This window comes from Ranitomeya imitator, chromosome 6 (assembly GCF_032444005.1).
Source record: "Ranitomeya imitator isolate aRanImi1 chromosome 6, aRanImi1.pri, whole genome shotgun sequence".
NCBI lineage: Eukaryota > Metazoa > Chordata > Amphibia > Anura > Dendrobatidae > Ranitomeya > Ranitomeya imitator.
Genome location: NC_091287.1, coordinates 432563260 through 432580678, shown reverse-complemented (window position 1 = coordinate 432580678; position 17419 = coordinate 432563260). Strand labels below are relative to the sequence as shown.

Below are 17419 nucleotides of genomic sequence, written 5' to 3'. Positions count from 1 at the left end.
CACCCTGCATGATTAGTATCCAGTAACACCCCTCCCCTTTTTTTGAAAGTATTACAGCTTGTAAACGTTTTTTGTAGCAAGACAGTCTTTTGATTCTTGTTTTATGGATTTTCATCCAATCTTCCTTGAAAAATTCTTTCAGTTCTGTGAGATTCCTGGGTCGTCTTGCATGCACTGCTATTTTGCGGTCTAGCCACAGATTTTCAATGATGTTCAGATCAGGGGACTATGAGGGCCATTGTAAAACATTCAGTCTGCGGTAGAGGATTTTGACGTGTGTTTAGGATCATTATTAGTGATGAGGGAATATACTCGTTACTCGAGATTTCTCGAGCATGCTCGGAGGTCCTCCGAGTATTTTTTAGTGCTCGGAGATTTAGTTTTTCTTGCCGCCGCTGAATGATTTACATCTGTTAGCCATATTGATTACATGTGAGGATTCCCTAGCAACCAGGCAACCCCCACATGTACTTATGCTGGCTAATAGATGTAAATCATTCATCTGCGGCAAGAAAAACTAAATCTCCGAGCACTAAAAAATACTCGGAGGACCCCCGAACGTGCTCGAGAAATCTCGAGTAACGAGTATATTCGCTCATCACTAATCATTATCCGTTTGCAGAAACCATCATCTTTTCAACTGAAGCTTTTTTACAGATGGTGTTATGTTTGAATCAAAATTTTGTAGAAATTTCACTGAATCCATTCTTCCCTCTACCAGTGAAATCTTCCCTGTGCCATTGGCTGCAACACAACCTCAAAGCATGATTGATCCACCCCCAATCTTAATGGTTGGCGAGATGTTCTTTTCCTGAAGTTCTGCCCACTTTTTTCTCCACACATACCTTTTGTAGCGCTATGGCCGGCGCCCCTGCATGGTGCCCCTTCCCCCTCCATGCAGGGACATCGGCATACTCACTGCCCGGCTGTGTGGGGTGATCCCCCGGCATGCTTTCTGCTTACTTCCTGTACCGAGTCCCGGCTCTTAAAGGGCCAGCGCATATATAGTAAAATGCCATCAGTCTGTAGCCTAGAGACATTTAGTATAATTGTTTACCTGCAAGAAGGCTTCCAGTCAATAGCTGGGAGGCATCTTGTATAAAAGACCCCCTCCCTCTTAGGGAGTCGACAAGCATAACGTTTAGTCATTAGGTAGTGTGGTATTCTAACAGTGAAGTTGTGAGGTTCCTGGTCCTGGTGTGGCCAATGTCCTGAACCCGAACCCCTGGTCCCACAGTGTGGCCAGTGTCCTGAACTCGAGGTCCGTGGTCCTGGTGTGCCCAGTCCTGAACTCGAAATCCCTGGTCCTAGTGTGGCCAGTGCTCAAACTTCATCCACAGGTCTGTGTGCGGCCGATGCCAAAACTACTCTCCGAATCTATCCAATTTGAAAGTATCCTGAAACCATGTCAGTTACTGTTCTGTGGACGAGCCGGAACCTAGTAGACTGAAAGAAGCCCTAGTCCTTATCAGTGTCAACGAACCTTCAGCAGCTGCACTACCAGGGACTGACTAGCAGTAGTACCAGGTGGCTACCTGCCACAAAGTCTGAATCCACCATCTGGAGCTACAGTGAACCCCTGGTAGCTGCTTAGCTATTTCCTTCAAACGCAAGCCCGGCCCTGTGGCACAGTGGGTTCACGAACCATGTGCACTACCTGTGGGCGTGACAGTCTGCTTGGCCATGGGTCCCGCTGATCCCCAGTCCTCCCTGCACTTGGCGCTGTGTCATCAGCTGAGCTACCAGCGGGAGAGCCAGGAAAAAATTTGGTTCCATCTGCAGACACTAGGTGCCCGATTGGAAACCCTGAGTGAGTGAGTTGCACCAGGCCAAGTTGCAGTACCTACGGCTGTGTTTATGCACCCCGAAATGTATGCCTCTGGAGTGCAACCTGTCCAGTCTGATCCGCCTCAGTATCATGGGGATCCAAAGCAGTGCCGGGAATTCCTGGAGCAGTGCATGCGGCACTATGAAGTTTTCGATCAGCAATTTTCCTCAGATGGGTCAATGACCTGAAGAGAGCTCGGACCACAGTCTCAAACATTACTGTTAGTAACACACTGCACCATCATGGATTAAAATCCTGCATAGCACACAAGGTCCCCCACTTTATATTGTATCAAATACATATTTCATGAAATAAAATGCAAATTAATTATGTAAAAAAATCATACAATGCGATTTTCTGCAATTTTTTTCCCTAAGATTCTGTCTCTCACAGTTGAAGTGTACCTATGATAAAAATTACAGACCTCCATTCTTTGTAGGTGGGAAAACTTGAAAATTCGGCAGTGTATCAAATACTTATTTTCCTCACTGTATATTACATATTTATCGATTTACCAGCAGCTGACATTGAACACATCCTAAAAGGACATAAGCACCAACCAAAGCCTTACCACAAAGTTTTTCTCAAACGATGATCCACCAAACTGTACCGGGAGTCCCATCTGCAGCATCAGCTCAGACTCAGAGTCTAGTTCTCCTTTCTCAACAGGAAGATCAGAGATATTGGACACCTCCAACTCTTCTTCCACCTCTTCATCATCATCTTCACAATCTGCAGAAAAGAACACAAAATGTTACGTGTACCAAAGACCGAATAGTTCCAGCTGATTACTACATAGTTACATAGGTTGAATTAACTAAGTCCATCAAGTTTAACCTTTCCCCACCAATTGTGCATTTTGTCACAAATTTAACTATAACTCACAATGTTTTGTGAATCGAGGAAATCATCGAATCCTTTTTTAAAGGCTGCTATAGTGTCTGCCATTACTACCTCTAACTGTAAAGAACCCTTTCCTATTTAGCTGCAGGAATCGCCTTTCTTCCACCCGTAATGAGTGCTCCATGGTCCTTAGTATGGTCTTTGGAAGGAATAAAGTGCCAGTGTTTTGTACTGACCACACATCTATTTATACATGTAAATGAGATCTCCTATGAGGCATCTTTTTTCTAAACTAAACAAGCCCAACTTTTTCCAACCCCTCATCTGTACAATGAGTTTGCCAAAGTATAACAAAGCTAATAAAAGGCATCGCAAAAAGTTACCGTATATACTCGAGTATAAGCCGACCCGAGTTTAAGCCGAACCCCCTAATTTTGCCACAAAAAACTGGGAAAACTTAATGTCTCGAGTATAAGCCTAGGATGGAAAATGCAGCAGCTACTGGTAAATTTAAAAAAAAATAGATACCAATAAAAGTAAAATTAATTGAGACATCAGTAGGTTAAGTGTTTTTGAATATCCATATTGAATCAGGAGCCCCATATAATGCTCCATACAGTTCATCATGGCCCCATATAATGCTCCATAAAGTTTGATGGGCCACATAAGATGCTCCATATTAAAATATGCCCCATATAATCCTGCATAAAGGGTAATAAGGGCCCCATAAGATGCCCCATAGAGATATTTGCCCTATATAATGCTGCACAAACGTTATGGCCCCATAAGATGCTCCATACAGTCCCTTGCCCCATTATAGTGCTGTACAAGCGTCATGGCCCCATAAGATGCTCCGTATAGTCACTTGCCCCATATAATGCTGCACAAGCGTTATGGCCCCATAAGATGCTCCGTACAGTAACTTGCCCCTTATAGTGCTGCACAAACGTTATGGCCCCATAAGATGCTCCATACAGTCACTTGCCCCATATAATGCTGCACAAGTGTTATGGCCCCATAAGATGCTCCATACAGTCACTTGCCCCATATAGTGCTGCACAAGCGTTATGGCCCCATAAGATGCTCCATACAGTCACTTGCCCCATATAGTGCTGCACAAGCGTTATGGCCCCATAAGATGCTCCATACAGTCACTTGCCCCATATAGTGCTGCACAAGCGTTATGGCCCCATAAGATGCTCCATACAGTCACTTGCCCCATATAGTGCTGCACAAGCGTTATGGCCCCATAAGATGCTCCATACAGTCACTTGCCCCATATAGTGCTGCACAAGCGTTATGGCCCCATAAGATGCTCCATACAGTCACTTGCCCCATATAGTGCTGCACAAGCGTTATGGCCCCATAAGATGCTCCATACAGTCACAGTCAGAGGGGACGGGAAGAAAAACATTAGACTCGAACAAAGACGACCCAGGAAAACATACTCAGAAAGGAGGTAAGAACATTTCTAAAACAATCCACAGTGAGGAGATTGGAACAAAACAAAATCCTCTAAACTGCATGCTCGCAAACGCCAGAAGCCTGACAAACAAGATGGAAGAACTAGAAGCAGAAATATCTACAGGTAACTTTGACATAGTGGGAATAACCGAGACATGGTTAGATGAAAGCTATGACTGGGCAGTTAACTTACAGGGTTACAGTCTGTTTAGAAAGGATCGTAAAAATCGTAGAGGAGGAGGGGTTTGTCTCTATGTAAAGTCTTGTCTAAAGTCCACTTTAAGGGAGGATATTAGCGAAGGAAATGAGGATGTCGAGTCCATATGGGTCGAAATTCATGGAGGGAAAAATGGTAACAAAATTCTCATTGGGGTCTGTTACAAACCCCCAAATATAACAGAAAGCATGGAAAGTCTACTTCTAAAGCAGATAGATGAAGCTGCAACCCATAATGAGGTCCTGGTGATGGGGGACTTTAACTACCCGGATATTAACTGGGAAACAGAAACCTGTGAAACCCATAAAGGCAACAGGTTTCTGCTAATAACCAAGAAAAATTATCTTTCACAATTGGTGCAGAATCCAACCAGAGGAGCAGCACTTTTAGACCTAATACTATCTAATAGACCTGACAGAATAACAAATCTGCAGGTGGTTGGGCATTTAGGAAATAGCGACCACAATATTGTGCAGTTTCACCTGTCTTTCACTAAGGGGACTTGTCAGGGAGTCACAAAAACACTGAACTTTAGGAAGGCAAAGTTTGACCAGCTTAGAGATGCCCTTAATCTGGTAGACTGGGACAATATCCTCAGAAATAAGAATACAGATAATAAATGGAAAATGTTTAAGAACATCCTAAATAGGCAGTGTAAGCGGTTTATACCTTGTGGGAATAAAAGGACTAGAAATAGGAAAAACCCAATGTGGCTAAACAAAGAAGTAAGACAGGCAATTAACAGTAAAAAGAAAGCATTTGCACTACTAAAGCAGGATGGCACCATTGAAGCTCTAAAAAACTATAGGGAGAAAAATACTTTATCTAAAAAACTAATTAAAGCTGCCAAAAAGGAAACAGAGAAGCACATTGCTAAGGAGAGTAAAACTAATCCCAAACTGTTCTTCAACTATATCAATAGTAAAAGAATAAAAACTGAAAATGTAGGCCCCTTAAAAAATAGTGAGGAAAGAATGGTTGTAGATGACGAGGAAAAAGCTAACATATTAAACACCTTCTTCTCCACGGTATTCACGGTGGAAAATGAAATGCTAGGTGAAATCCCAAGAAACAATGAAAACCCTATATTAAGGGTCACCAATCTAACCCAAGAAGAGGTGCGAAACCGGCTAAATAAGATTAAAATAGATAAATCTCCGGGTCCGGATGGCATACACCCACGAGTACTAAGAGAACTAAGTAATGTAATAGATAAACCATTATTTCTTATTTTTAGTGACTCTATAGCGACAGGGTCTGTTCCGCAGGACTGGCGCATAGCAAATGTGGTGCCAATATTCAAAAAGGGCTCTAAAAGTGAACCTGGAAATTATAGGCCAGTAAGTCTAACCTCTATTGTTGGTAAAATATTTGAAGGGTTTCTGAGGGATGTTATTCTGGATTATCTCAATGAGAATAACTGTTTAACTCCATATCAGCATGGGTTTATGAGAAATCGCTCCTGTCAAACCAATCTAATCAGTTTTTATGAAGAGGTAAGCTATAGACTGGACCACGGTGAGTCATTGGACGTGGTATATCTCGATTTTTCCAAAGCGTTTGATACCGTGCCGCACAAGAGGTTGGTACACAAAATGAGAATGCTTGGTCTGGGGGAAAATGTGTGTAAATGGGTTAGTAACTGGCTTAGTGATAGAAAGCAGAGGGTGGTTATAAATGGTATAGTCTCTAACTGGGTCGCTGTGACCAGTGGGGTACCGCAGGGGTCAGTATTGGGACCTGTTCTCTTCAACATATTCATTAATGATCTGGTAGAAGGTTTACACAGTAAAATATCGATATTTGCAGATGATACAAAACTATGTAAAGCAGTTAATACAAGAGAAGATAGTATTCTGCTACAGATGGATCTGGATAAGTTGGAAACTTGGGCTGAAAGGTGGCAGATGAGGTTTAACAATGATAAATGTAAGGTTATACACATGGGAAGAGGGAATCAATATCACCATTACACACTGAACGGGAAACCACTGGGTAAATCTGACAGGGAGAAGGACTTGGGGATCCTAGTTAATGATAAACTTACCTGGAGCAGCCAGTGCCAGGCAGCAGCTGCCAAGGCAAACAGGATCATGGGGTGCATTAAAAGAGGTCTGGATACACATGATGAGAGCATTATACTGCCTCTGTACAAATCCCTAGTTAGACCGCACATGGAGTACTGTGTCCAGTTTTGGGCACCGGTGCTCAGGAAGGATATAATGGAACTAGAGAGAGTACAAAGGAGGGCAACAAAATTAATAAAGGGGATGGGAGAACTACAATACCCAGATAGATTAGCGAAATTAGGATTATTTAGTCTAGAAAAAAGACGACTGAGGGGCGATCTAATAACCATGTATAAGTATATAAGGGGACAATACAAATATCTCGCTGAGGATCTGTTTATACCAAGGAAGGTGACGGGCACAAGGGGGCATTCTTTGCGTCTGAAGGAGAGAAGGTTTTTCCACCAACATAGAAGAGGATTCTTTACTGTTAGGGCAGTGAGAATCTGGAATTGCTTGCCTGAGGAGGTGGTGATGGCAAACTCAGTCGAGGGGTTCAAGAGAGGCCTGGATGTCTTCCTGGAGCAGAACAATATTGTATCATACAATTATTAGGTTCTGTAGAAGGACGTAGATCTGGGTATTTATTATGATGGAATATAGGCTGAACTGGATGGACAAATGTCTTTTTTCGGCCTTACTATGTTACTTGCCCCTTATAGTGCTGCACAAACGTTATTGCCCCATAGATGCTCCAGTCACTTGCCCCATTATAGTGCTGTACAAGCGTCATGGCCCCATAAGATGCTCCGTATAGTCACTTGCCCCATATAATGCTGCACAAGCGTTATGGCCCCATAAGATGCTCCGCACAGCCACTTGCCCCTTATAGTGCTGCACAAGTGTTATGGCCCCATAAGATGCTCCGTATAGTCACTTGCCCCATATAGTGCTGCACAAGCGTTATGGCCCCATAAGATGCTCCGCACAGCCACTTGCCCCTTATAGTGCTGCACAAGCGCTATGGCCCCATAAGATGCTCCGTATAGTCACTTGCCCCATATAATGCTGCACAAGCGTTATGGCCCCATAAGATGCTCCGTACAGTAACTTGCCCCTTATAGTGCTGCACAAACGTTATGGCCCCATAAGATGCTCCATACAGTCACTTGCCCCATATAATGCTGCACAAGTGTTATGGCCCCATAAGATGCTCCATACAGTCACTTGCCCCATATAGTGCTGCACAAGCGTTATGGCCCCATAAGATGCTCCATACAGTCACTTGCCCCATATAGTGCTGCACAAGCGTTATGGCCCCATAAGATGCTCCATACAGTCACTTGCCCCATATGCTTTTGCAGCGATAAAAAAAAAAAAAAAAAATCACATACTCACCTCTCTTCGCTCAGGACCCCCTGCACTTTCAATATTTACCTGCTCCTCGTGCGGCTCCGTCTTCAGCACTGACATTCAGCAGAGGGCGCGCACTGACTACGTCACCGCACCCTCTGATCTGAGCATCACTGCCAGAAGACGATGAAGACGGAGCCGCACCGGAACGAGGAGTGGTAAATATTGCGCAGCGCTGCGCTCCCCTCCCCATATACTCACCTACTGCTGGCGCTGTGCAGTCCCTGCTTCTTCCAGCCCTGCATCTTCTTCCTGTATTGAGCGGTCACAGTTACTGCTCATTACAGTAATGAATATGCGGCTCCTCCTCTATGGGAGGTGGAGCCGCATGTTCATTACTGTAATGAGCGGTACCATGTGACCGCTCAGCACAGGAAGAAGCTGCAGCGCTGGAAGAAGCAGGGACGTGCAGGGACCGCGCCAGCAGTAGGTGAGTATAATTAGACAGCCCCTGCCCCCCTCACCTGCCGACCCCCGGGTATGACTCGAGTATAAGCAGAGAGGGGGACTTTCAGCCCCAAAAAAATGGGCTGAAAATCTCGGCTTATACTCGAGTATATACGGTAAATCTGCATCAAAACCATGTAACAATTCAGCGAAATATGAAACAAGTTGGGCATCTAAAAAATCCAAGGCAATAACACGTTCTGCTATACGAGGACTATCTTCTATTTTCTCCCCCATTGTACAAGCTTTAGCTATACATTGACGTGGGCATATATACACATGTATATAGATATGCATATACACATGTACGTACAGTGGGGAAAATAAGTATTTGATATATTATCGATTTTGCAAGTTTCCCCACCTACAAAGAATGGAGTGGTCTGTAATTTTTATTGTAAGTAGAATTCAATAGTGAGACAGAATCAAAAAATAAAATGTAAAAAAAAAATAAAAATCAAACTAGTATTTTTAAATAATTAATGTGCATTCTATTACATGAAATAAGTATTTGATACAATAGAAAAACAGAAATTAATATTTGGTACAAAAACCGTTGCAATGACAGAGGTCAGAAGTTTCCTGTAGCTCTTGACCAGATTTGCACACCCTGCAGCAAGGATTTTGGCCCACTCCTCCATAGATCATCTCTAGATTTTTCAGGTTTCGGGGCTGTTGATGGGCAACATTAATTTTATCTCACTCCAAAGATTTTCTATTGGGTTCAGGTATGGAGACTAGCTAGGCTACTCCAGGACCTTGAAATGCTTCTAACGGAGTCACTCCTAAGTTACCCTGTGTGTTTCGAATCACTGTCATGCTGGAAACACAGATCTATCTTCAATGCTCTTACTGAGGGAAGGAGGTTGGACAAAATCTTGCGATACATGACTCTGTCCATCCTCATACAGTCTTTCTGTCCCCGTTGCAGAAAAGCACCCCCAAAGTATGAGGTTTCCTTCACCATGCTTCACGGTTGGGATGGTGTTCTTGGGGTTGTGCTCATCCTTCTTCCTCAAAGACACGAGTGGAGTTTGTACCAAAAAGTTCTATTTTGGTCTTATCTGACCACATGACCTTCTCCCATGCCTCTTATGGATCATCCAGATGGTCACTGATTTTAATCCATGACAGCGTAGTGTGTTACTAACAGTAATGTTTGAGATTGGTCCCAGCTTTCTTCAGGTCATTGACCAGGTCCTCCCGTGCAGTTCTGGGTTGATGCCTGACCTTTCTCAGAATCATCCTTATCCCACGAAGCAAGATCTTGCATGGAGAACCTGACAGAGGAACATTGACAGTCATCTTGTGTTTCTTCCATTTTCTAATAAGGTGTTGCCTTCTCACCAAGCTGCTTGACTATTGTCCTGTAGCCCATGTCAGCATTGTGCAGGTCTACAATTTTGTCCCGTGTGTCCTTAGACAGCTCTTTCATCTTGGTCATAGCGGAGAGGCTGGAGTGTGATTGATTGTGTGGACAGGTGTCTTTTATACAGGTAAACAAGTTCAAACAAGCGCAATTAATACAGGTAATGAGTGCAGAGTAGGAGGGCTTCTTAAAGAAAAACTAACAAGTATGCGAGAGCCAGAATTCTTGCTGGTTGGTAGGTAATCAAATACTTATTTCATGCAATAAATGCAAATGAATTACCGTATGTAAACATCATCGTGGTCTGTTTGCTGGAGATCCCACTACTCGTCACAAAATAAAGGCTTCAGTGCTCTGAAATATGGAACTGCATGAAAAAACACAAGGTTGCTTATACAGTTTTGGTGTATTTGTTTTTTGCCAGTAAGTAGTGGGTGCACGGCTAGATACAGCTCATGAATATGGCGGACTACCTGACTGCAGGTTTACTAGTCCTCTGGTGATAATGTCTTGCTGATAAAAAGGGATTTTTATCAAAACTACAGAAAGCAACCTAGTAAGTGACACCGCTGGAATCAGGGTCTCTGTCTCTACCTTATGCTGCTCTCAGATTAGGTGGTAAAACCTGGTGATAGAATGCAAACTAAACAAATGTGCAGGTGCACAGAGCTATTGGCACAATGAAAAGCAAGCCAAAAATATAACAGCAATGTGCAGGCACCAAGACAAACACCGTCATAGGCAGACGTGTGATAAGAACGTCACCTATATGTACAATTCTGGCAAAAATTCAGAGACCACCACATCAAAACCCTGTCATGGGCAGCCCAATCTCCAGACCTGAACCCCATTGAAAACCTCTGGAATGTAATCAAGAGGATGATGGATAGTCACAAGCCATCAAACAAAAGAAGAACTGCTTACATTTTTGCACCAGGAGCAGTGTGAAAGACTGGTGGAAAGCATGCCAAGACGCATGAAAGCTGTCATTAAAAATCATGGTTATTCCACAAAATATTGATTTCTGAACTCTTTCTGAGTTAAAACATTAGTATTGTTGTTTCTAAATGATAATGAAGTTGTTTTCTTTGCATTATTTGATGGCTGAAAGCACTGGGTTTTTAAAATTTTGCATTGGTCTTAATTTTTGCCAGAGCTGTACATAGTAAACATTGCACATTATAGTCAGGATTCGCACACAACACTACGCACAGCTCGCTGTGTGCTGCGGCATTTTTAGTGCTGGCTGTCTTTGCACTACGTCCGCAGCATCTCGTGCCTGGACATTTATTTCTCTTCGGATTGTCCTGGAGAACTTATTTTTTCTCTGCGATTTTCTGAATGCCTCACAAATGTTGACGATCAGGTTGCTCTCCCTGCTGTAAGTGACAGCATTACTGCGGTCATCTTACAGTAAACCTTTGACCAGAACTCTGGAAATCACGGCTTTCATTATTACAGCAGCATTTTCTGACCAATGGGAACACAGATCAGGATTTGGTCTTACTAAAGAAACAAAGGCGACAATCTGAAATGAAAAGGAAGCTTCAATAAGAAAAGCTGGTGGGTAAACAGTACCTGTGAGAGTCTTCTTACCGCCGTCAAGGCCCTTCAATCCTAAATAGTACAGGTTACGATCACTAGAAGAAAAAAGTGATAGTGTGTGAAGGAAGAGCAGATCTGGAGGAATGCAGATAGCATGTGAGCCCATTTATCCTGCCCAGAGAGTTTATAGAAAGTGCTTACACACATACAACAGAGTCACTGAGCTAAAACAGTCCCTAAACAATGGGGCCGATTCATCAACACTTTTACGCCAAAAGCCTTGAGAAGTCAGCGACAAGATGGGTGTAGCTTGGGAGGAGCAGGGGTAGGACAGGGCATGACCACGCCTGCCCATCCTATTGATGAAAAGTGCTGGTAGTTTTTACACCATCATTGCTACTCCAGTTCCAGACTGGAGTAGCATAGCTGGCACGTTGCACACCACTCAGAAGAGGCGCTATATTCATTGAATGGGGTGCGCCTATTAATGAATTTGGTGCCGTCTACTCCATTGAGACAGGCGTAGCACAGGCGCACGCTTCGTCAGTCTTGATGAATCGGCCCCAATGTGTTCTACGATATGCCAAGAGGGAGCGCAAAAACGTTATGATCAAAAGGAGAAACCCAACTAACAACATTTTTCTGACATGGATTTTATAATTCATTTTTCATTAAAAGGTGTTATCCGGGAGCATTTTATTTTCTCTTATGAGCCTAAGAACTTATAGTCAGGTAGTTGCTAACTATCTGCCCGGCACTATTTTTGTTTTAAATCACAAAAAAAGCACAAGTCTGGTTTCACCTGTAACGACCCGACCTATAAAACTGTCACACTAATTAACTTCTTTAACCCCTTTACCCCCAAGGGTGGTTTGCACGTTAATGACCGGGCCAATTTTTACAATTCTGACCACTGTCCCTTTATGAGGTTATAACTCTGGAACGCTTCAATGGATCCTGGTGATTCTGACATTGTTTTCTCGTGACATATTGTACTTCATGACAATGGTAAAAATTATTTGATAGTACCTGCGTTTATTTGTGAAAAAAACGGAAAATTGGCGAAAATTATGAAAATTTCGCAATTTTCCAACTTTGAATTTTTATGCAATTAAATCACAGAGATATGTCACACAAAATACTTAATAAGTAACATTTCCCACATGTCTACTTTACATCAGCACAATTTTGGAACCAAATTTTTTTTTTGTTAGGGAGTTATAAGGGTTAAAAGTTGACCAGCAATTTCTCATTTCTACAACACCATTTTATTTTAGGGACCACATCTCATTTGAAGTCATTTTGAGGGGTCTATATGATAGAAAATACCCAAGTGTGACACCATTCTAAAAACTACACCCCTCAAGGTGCTCAAAACCATATTCAAGAAGTTTATTAACCCTTCTGGTGCTTCACAGGAATTTTTTGAATGTTTAAATAAAAATGAACATTTAACTTTTTTTCACAAAAAATGTAATTCAGCTCCAATTTGTTTTATTTTACCAAGGGTAACAGGAGAAAATGGACCCCAAACATTGTTGTACAATTTGTCCTGAGTATGCCAATACCCCACATGTGGGGGTAAACCACTGTTTGGGCGCATGGCAGAGCTCGGAAGCGAAGGAGTGCCATTTGACTTTTCAATGCAAAATTGACTGGAATTGAGATGGGACGCCATGTTTCGTTTGGAGAGCCCCTGATGTGGCTAAACATTGAAACCCCCCACAAGTGACACCATTTTGGAAAGTAGACCCCCTAAGGAACTTATCTAGAGGTGTGGTGAGCACTTTGACCCAACAAGTGCTTCACAGAAGTTTATAATGTAGAACCGTAAAAATAAAAAATCATATTTTTTCACAAAAATTATCTTTTCGCCCCCAATTTTTTATTTTCCCAAGGGTAAGAGAAGAAATTGGACCCCAAAAGTTGTTGTACAATTTGTCCTGAGTACGCTGATAGCCCATATGTGGGGGTAAACCACTGTTTGGGCGGATGGGAGAGCTCGGAAGGGAAGGAGCGCCGTTTGACTTTTCAATGCAAAATTGACAGGAATTGAGATGGGACGTCATGTTGCGTTTGAAGAGCCACTGATGTGCCTAAACATTGAAACCCCCCACAAGTGACACCATTTTGGAAAGTAGACCCCCTAAGGAACTTATCTAGAGGTGTGGTGAGCACTTTGACCCACCAAGTGCTTCACAGAAGTTTATAATGTAGAACCGTAAAAATAAAAAATCATATTTTTTCACAAAAATTATCTTTTTGCCCCCAATTTTTTATTTTCCCAAGGGTAAGAGAAGAAATTGGACCCCAAAAGTTGTTGTACAATTTGTCCTGAGTACGCGGATACCCCATATGTGGGGGTAAACCACTGTTTGGGTGGATGGGAGAGCTCGGAAGGGAAGGAGCGCCGTTTGACTTTTCAAAGCAAAATTGACAGGAATTGAGATGGGACGCCATGTTGCGTTTGAAGAGCCACTGATGTGCCTAAACATTGAAACCCCCCACAAATGACACCATTTTGGAAAGTAGACCCCCTAAGGAACTTATCTAGAGGTGTGGTGAGCACTTTGACCCACCAAGTGCTTCACAGAAGTTTATAATGCAGAGCCGTAAAAATAAAACAAAATTTTTTTCCCACAAAAATTATTTTTTTAGCCCCCAGTTTTGTATTTTCCTGAGGGTAACAGGAGAAATTGGACCCCAAAATTTGTTGCCCAATTTGTCCTGAGTGCGATGATACACCATATGTGGGGGGAACCACTGTTTGGGCACATGGGAGGGCTCAGAAGGGAAGGAGTGCCATTTGAATGCAGACTTAGATGGAATGGTCTGCAGGTGTCACATTGCGTTTGCAGAGCCCCTAATGTACCTAAACAGTAGAAACCCCCCACAAGTGACACCATTTTGGAAAGTAGACCCCCTTAGGAACTTATCTAGATGTGTGCTGAGCGCTTTGACCCACCAAGGGCTTCACAGAAGTTTGTAATGGAGAGCCGTAAAAATAAAACAAAAATTTTTTCCCACAAAAATTATTTTTTAGCCCCCAGTTTTGTATTTTCCCGAGGGTAAGAGGAGAAATTCGACCCCAAAAGTTGTTGTCCAATTTGTCCTGAGTACGCTGATACCCCGTATGTTGGGGGAAACCAACGTTTGAGCGCATGGCAGAGCTCGGAAGGGAAGGAGCGCCATTTGGAATGCAGACTTAGATGGAATGGTCTGCAGACGTCACATTGCGTTTGCAGAACCCCTAATGTACCTAAACAGTAGAAACCCCCCACAAGTGACCCCATATTGGAAACTAGACCCCCCAGGGAACTAATCTAGATGTGTTGTGAGAACTTTGAACCCCCAAGTGTTTCACTACAGTTTATAACGCAGAGCCGTGAAAATAAAAAATCTTTTTTTTTCCCACAAAAAATATGTTTTAGCCCCGAGTTTTGTATTTTCCCAAGGGTAGCAGGAGAAATTGGACCCCAAAAGTTGTTGTCCTATTTGTCCTGAGTACGCTGATACCCCATATGTTGGGGTAAACCCCTGTTTGGGCACACGGGAGAGCTCGGAAGGGAAGAAGCACTGTTTTACTTTTTCAACGCAGAATTGGCTGGAATTGAGATCGGACGCCATGTCGTGTTTGGAGAGCCCCTGATGTGCCTAAACAGTGGAAACCCCCCAATTATAACTGAAACCCTAATCCAAACACATCCCTAACCCTAATCCCAACAGTAACCCTAACCACACCTCTAACCCTGACACACCCCTAACCCTAATCCCAACCCTATTCCCAACCGTAAATGTAATCTAAACCCTAACTGTAACTTTAGCCCCAACCCAAACTGTAGCCCTAGCCCTAACCCTAGCCCTAACCCTAACCCTAGCCCTAACCCTAGCCCTAACCCTAACCCTAGCCCTAACCCTAGCCCTAACCCTAACCCTAGCCCTAACCCTAGCCCTAACCCTAACCCTAGCCCTAACCCTAGCCCTAACCCTAGCCCTAACCCTAGCCCTAACCCTAGCCCTAACCCTAGCCCTAACCCTAGCCCTAACTCTAACCCTAGCCCTAATGGGAAAATGGAAATAAATACATTTTTTTAATTTTTCCCTAACTAAGGGGGTGATGAAGGGGGGTTTGATTTACTTTTATAGCGGGTTTTTTAGCGGATTTTTATGATTGGCAGCCGTCACACACTGAAAGACGCTTTTTATTGCAAAAAATATTTTTTGCGTTACCACATTTTGAGAGCTATAATTTTTCTATATTCTGGTCCACAGAGTCATGTGAGGTCTTGGTTTTTGCGGGACGAGTTGATGTTTTTATTGGTAACATTTTCGGGCACGTGACATTTTTTGATCGCTTTTTATTCCGATTTTTGTGAGGCAGAATGACCAAAAACCAGCTATTCATGAATTTCTTTTGGGGGAGGCGTTTATACCGTTCCGCGTTTGGTAAAATTGATGAAGCAGTTTTATTCTTCGGGTCAGTACGATTACAGCGACACCTCATTTATATCATTTTTTTATGTTTTGGCGCTTTTATACGATAAAAACTATTTTATAGAAAAAATAATTATTTTTGCATCGCTTTATTCTCAGGACTATAACTTTTTAATTTTTTTGCTGATGATGCTGTATGGCGGCTCGTTTTTTGCGGGACAAGATGACGTTTTCAGCGGTACCATGGTTAGTTATATCTGTCTTTTTGATCGCGTGTTATTCCACTTTTTGTTCGGCGGTATGATTATCAAGCGTTGTTTTTTGCCTCGTTTTTTTTTTTTTTTTCTTACGGTGTTTACTGAAGGGGTTAACTAGTGGGCCAGTTTTATAGGTCGGGCCGTTACGGACGCGGCGATACTAAATATGTGTACTTTTATTGTTTTTTTTTTTTTATTTAGATAAAGAAATGTATTTATGGGAATAATATTTTTATTTTTTTTTTCATTATTTTGGAATATTTTTTTTTATTTTTTTTTACACATTTGAAATTTTTTTTTTTTACTTTTTTACTTTGTCCCAGGGGGGGACATCACAGATCAGTGATCTGACAGTTTGCACAGCACTCTGTCAGATCACTGATCTGATAGGAGTGCAGGCTGCTTCACAGTGCCTGCTCTGAGCAGGCTCTGTGAAGCCACCTCCCTCCCTGCAGGACCCGGATCCGCGGCCATCTTGGATCCGGGGCTGGAGGGAGCAGGGAGGGAGGTGAGACCCTCGCAGCAACGCGATCACATCGCGTTGCTGCGGGGGGCTCAGGGAAGCCCGCAGGGAGCCCCCTCCCTGCGCGGTGCTTCCCTGTACCGCCGGCACATCGCGATCATCTTTGATCGCGGTGTGCCGGGGGTTAATGTGCCGGGGGCGGTCCGTGACCGCTCCTGGCACATAGTGCCGGATGTCAGCTGCGATAAACAGCTGACACCCGGCCGCGATCGGCGGCGCTCCCCCCGTGAGCGCTGCCGATCGCATATGACGTACTATTGCGTCATTGGGAAGTAAAGCCCACCCCACATGGACGCAATAGTACGTCTAATGGCAGAAAGGGGTTAAAGAACATCATGAAAGAAATAACAAACATCGCAAAAAACTATACTTTTTTTTATCATGCTGCCAAACAAAAAGTGGAATAAAATGCAATAAAAAAAAAAGAATGTAAATAAAAATGGTATAGCTGAAAACGCCATCTTGTCACGCACAAAACAAGCAGCCATACAGCTCCATCAGCAGAAAATCAAAAAAGATATAGCTCTCAGAGTAAAGCAATGCAAAAATTATTATTTTTTTCTATAGAAGTTTTTATTGTGTAAAAGCGCCAAAAAATAAAAATGATATAAATGTGGTATTACTGTAATCGTAGTGACTCAAAGAATAAAGCCGTCTTATCAAATTTACGACATGCAGAATGGCATTAACATAAATAAATACAAAACAGAAAACAATTCCTAAATTGCTGGTCTTTGTTCATTTTGCCTCCCAAAAAATTGGAATAAAAAGCGATCAAAAAATGTCATGTGTCAGAAAATGGTACCAATAAAGTCAACTTGTCTAGCAAAAAGCAAGCCCTCACATGACTGTCAGCCGAAATATGGAAAAATTATAGCTCTCAAAGTATGAGGATGCAAAAACTTGCGAAAAAAGTGTCTATTAGTGTGTGACAGCAGCCAAACATAAAAAAAAAAATACAAATCTGGTATCGCTGTAAATAAAATGTATTCTTCCCCTGCTGTTGAGTTGTTCTTTCTGCCTCACAAACATCACAGTAAGGCTGGGCTCACATTTATTCTGCGTTGAGC

General features: G+C 42.7%; 1 protein-coding gene across 3 annotated transcripts in view; it reads right to left on the bottom strand.

Moving 5' to 3' along the window:
• Positions 1 to 17419, bottom strand: part of TGS1 (trimethylguanosine synthase 1) — a 123763-nt gene that overhangs the window by 97416 nt on the left and 8928 nt on the right. For all 3 annotated transcript variants that reach the window (XM_069731360.1, XM_069731359.1, XM_069731358.1), the window contains exons 3-4: positions 11169 to 11230; positions 2400 to 2560 (exon numbers count right to left, since the gene is read on the bottom strand). In XM_069731360.1, coding sequence (XP_069587461.1) covers positions 2400 to 2560; positions 11169 to 11230 — 223 coding nt within the window. The remainder of the gene's footprint in view (positions 1 to 2399; positions 2561 to 11168; positions 11231 to 17419) is intronic.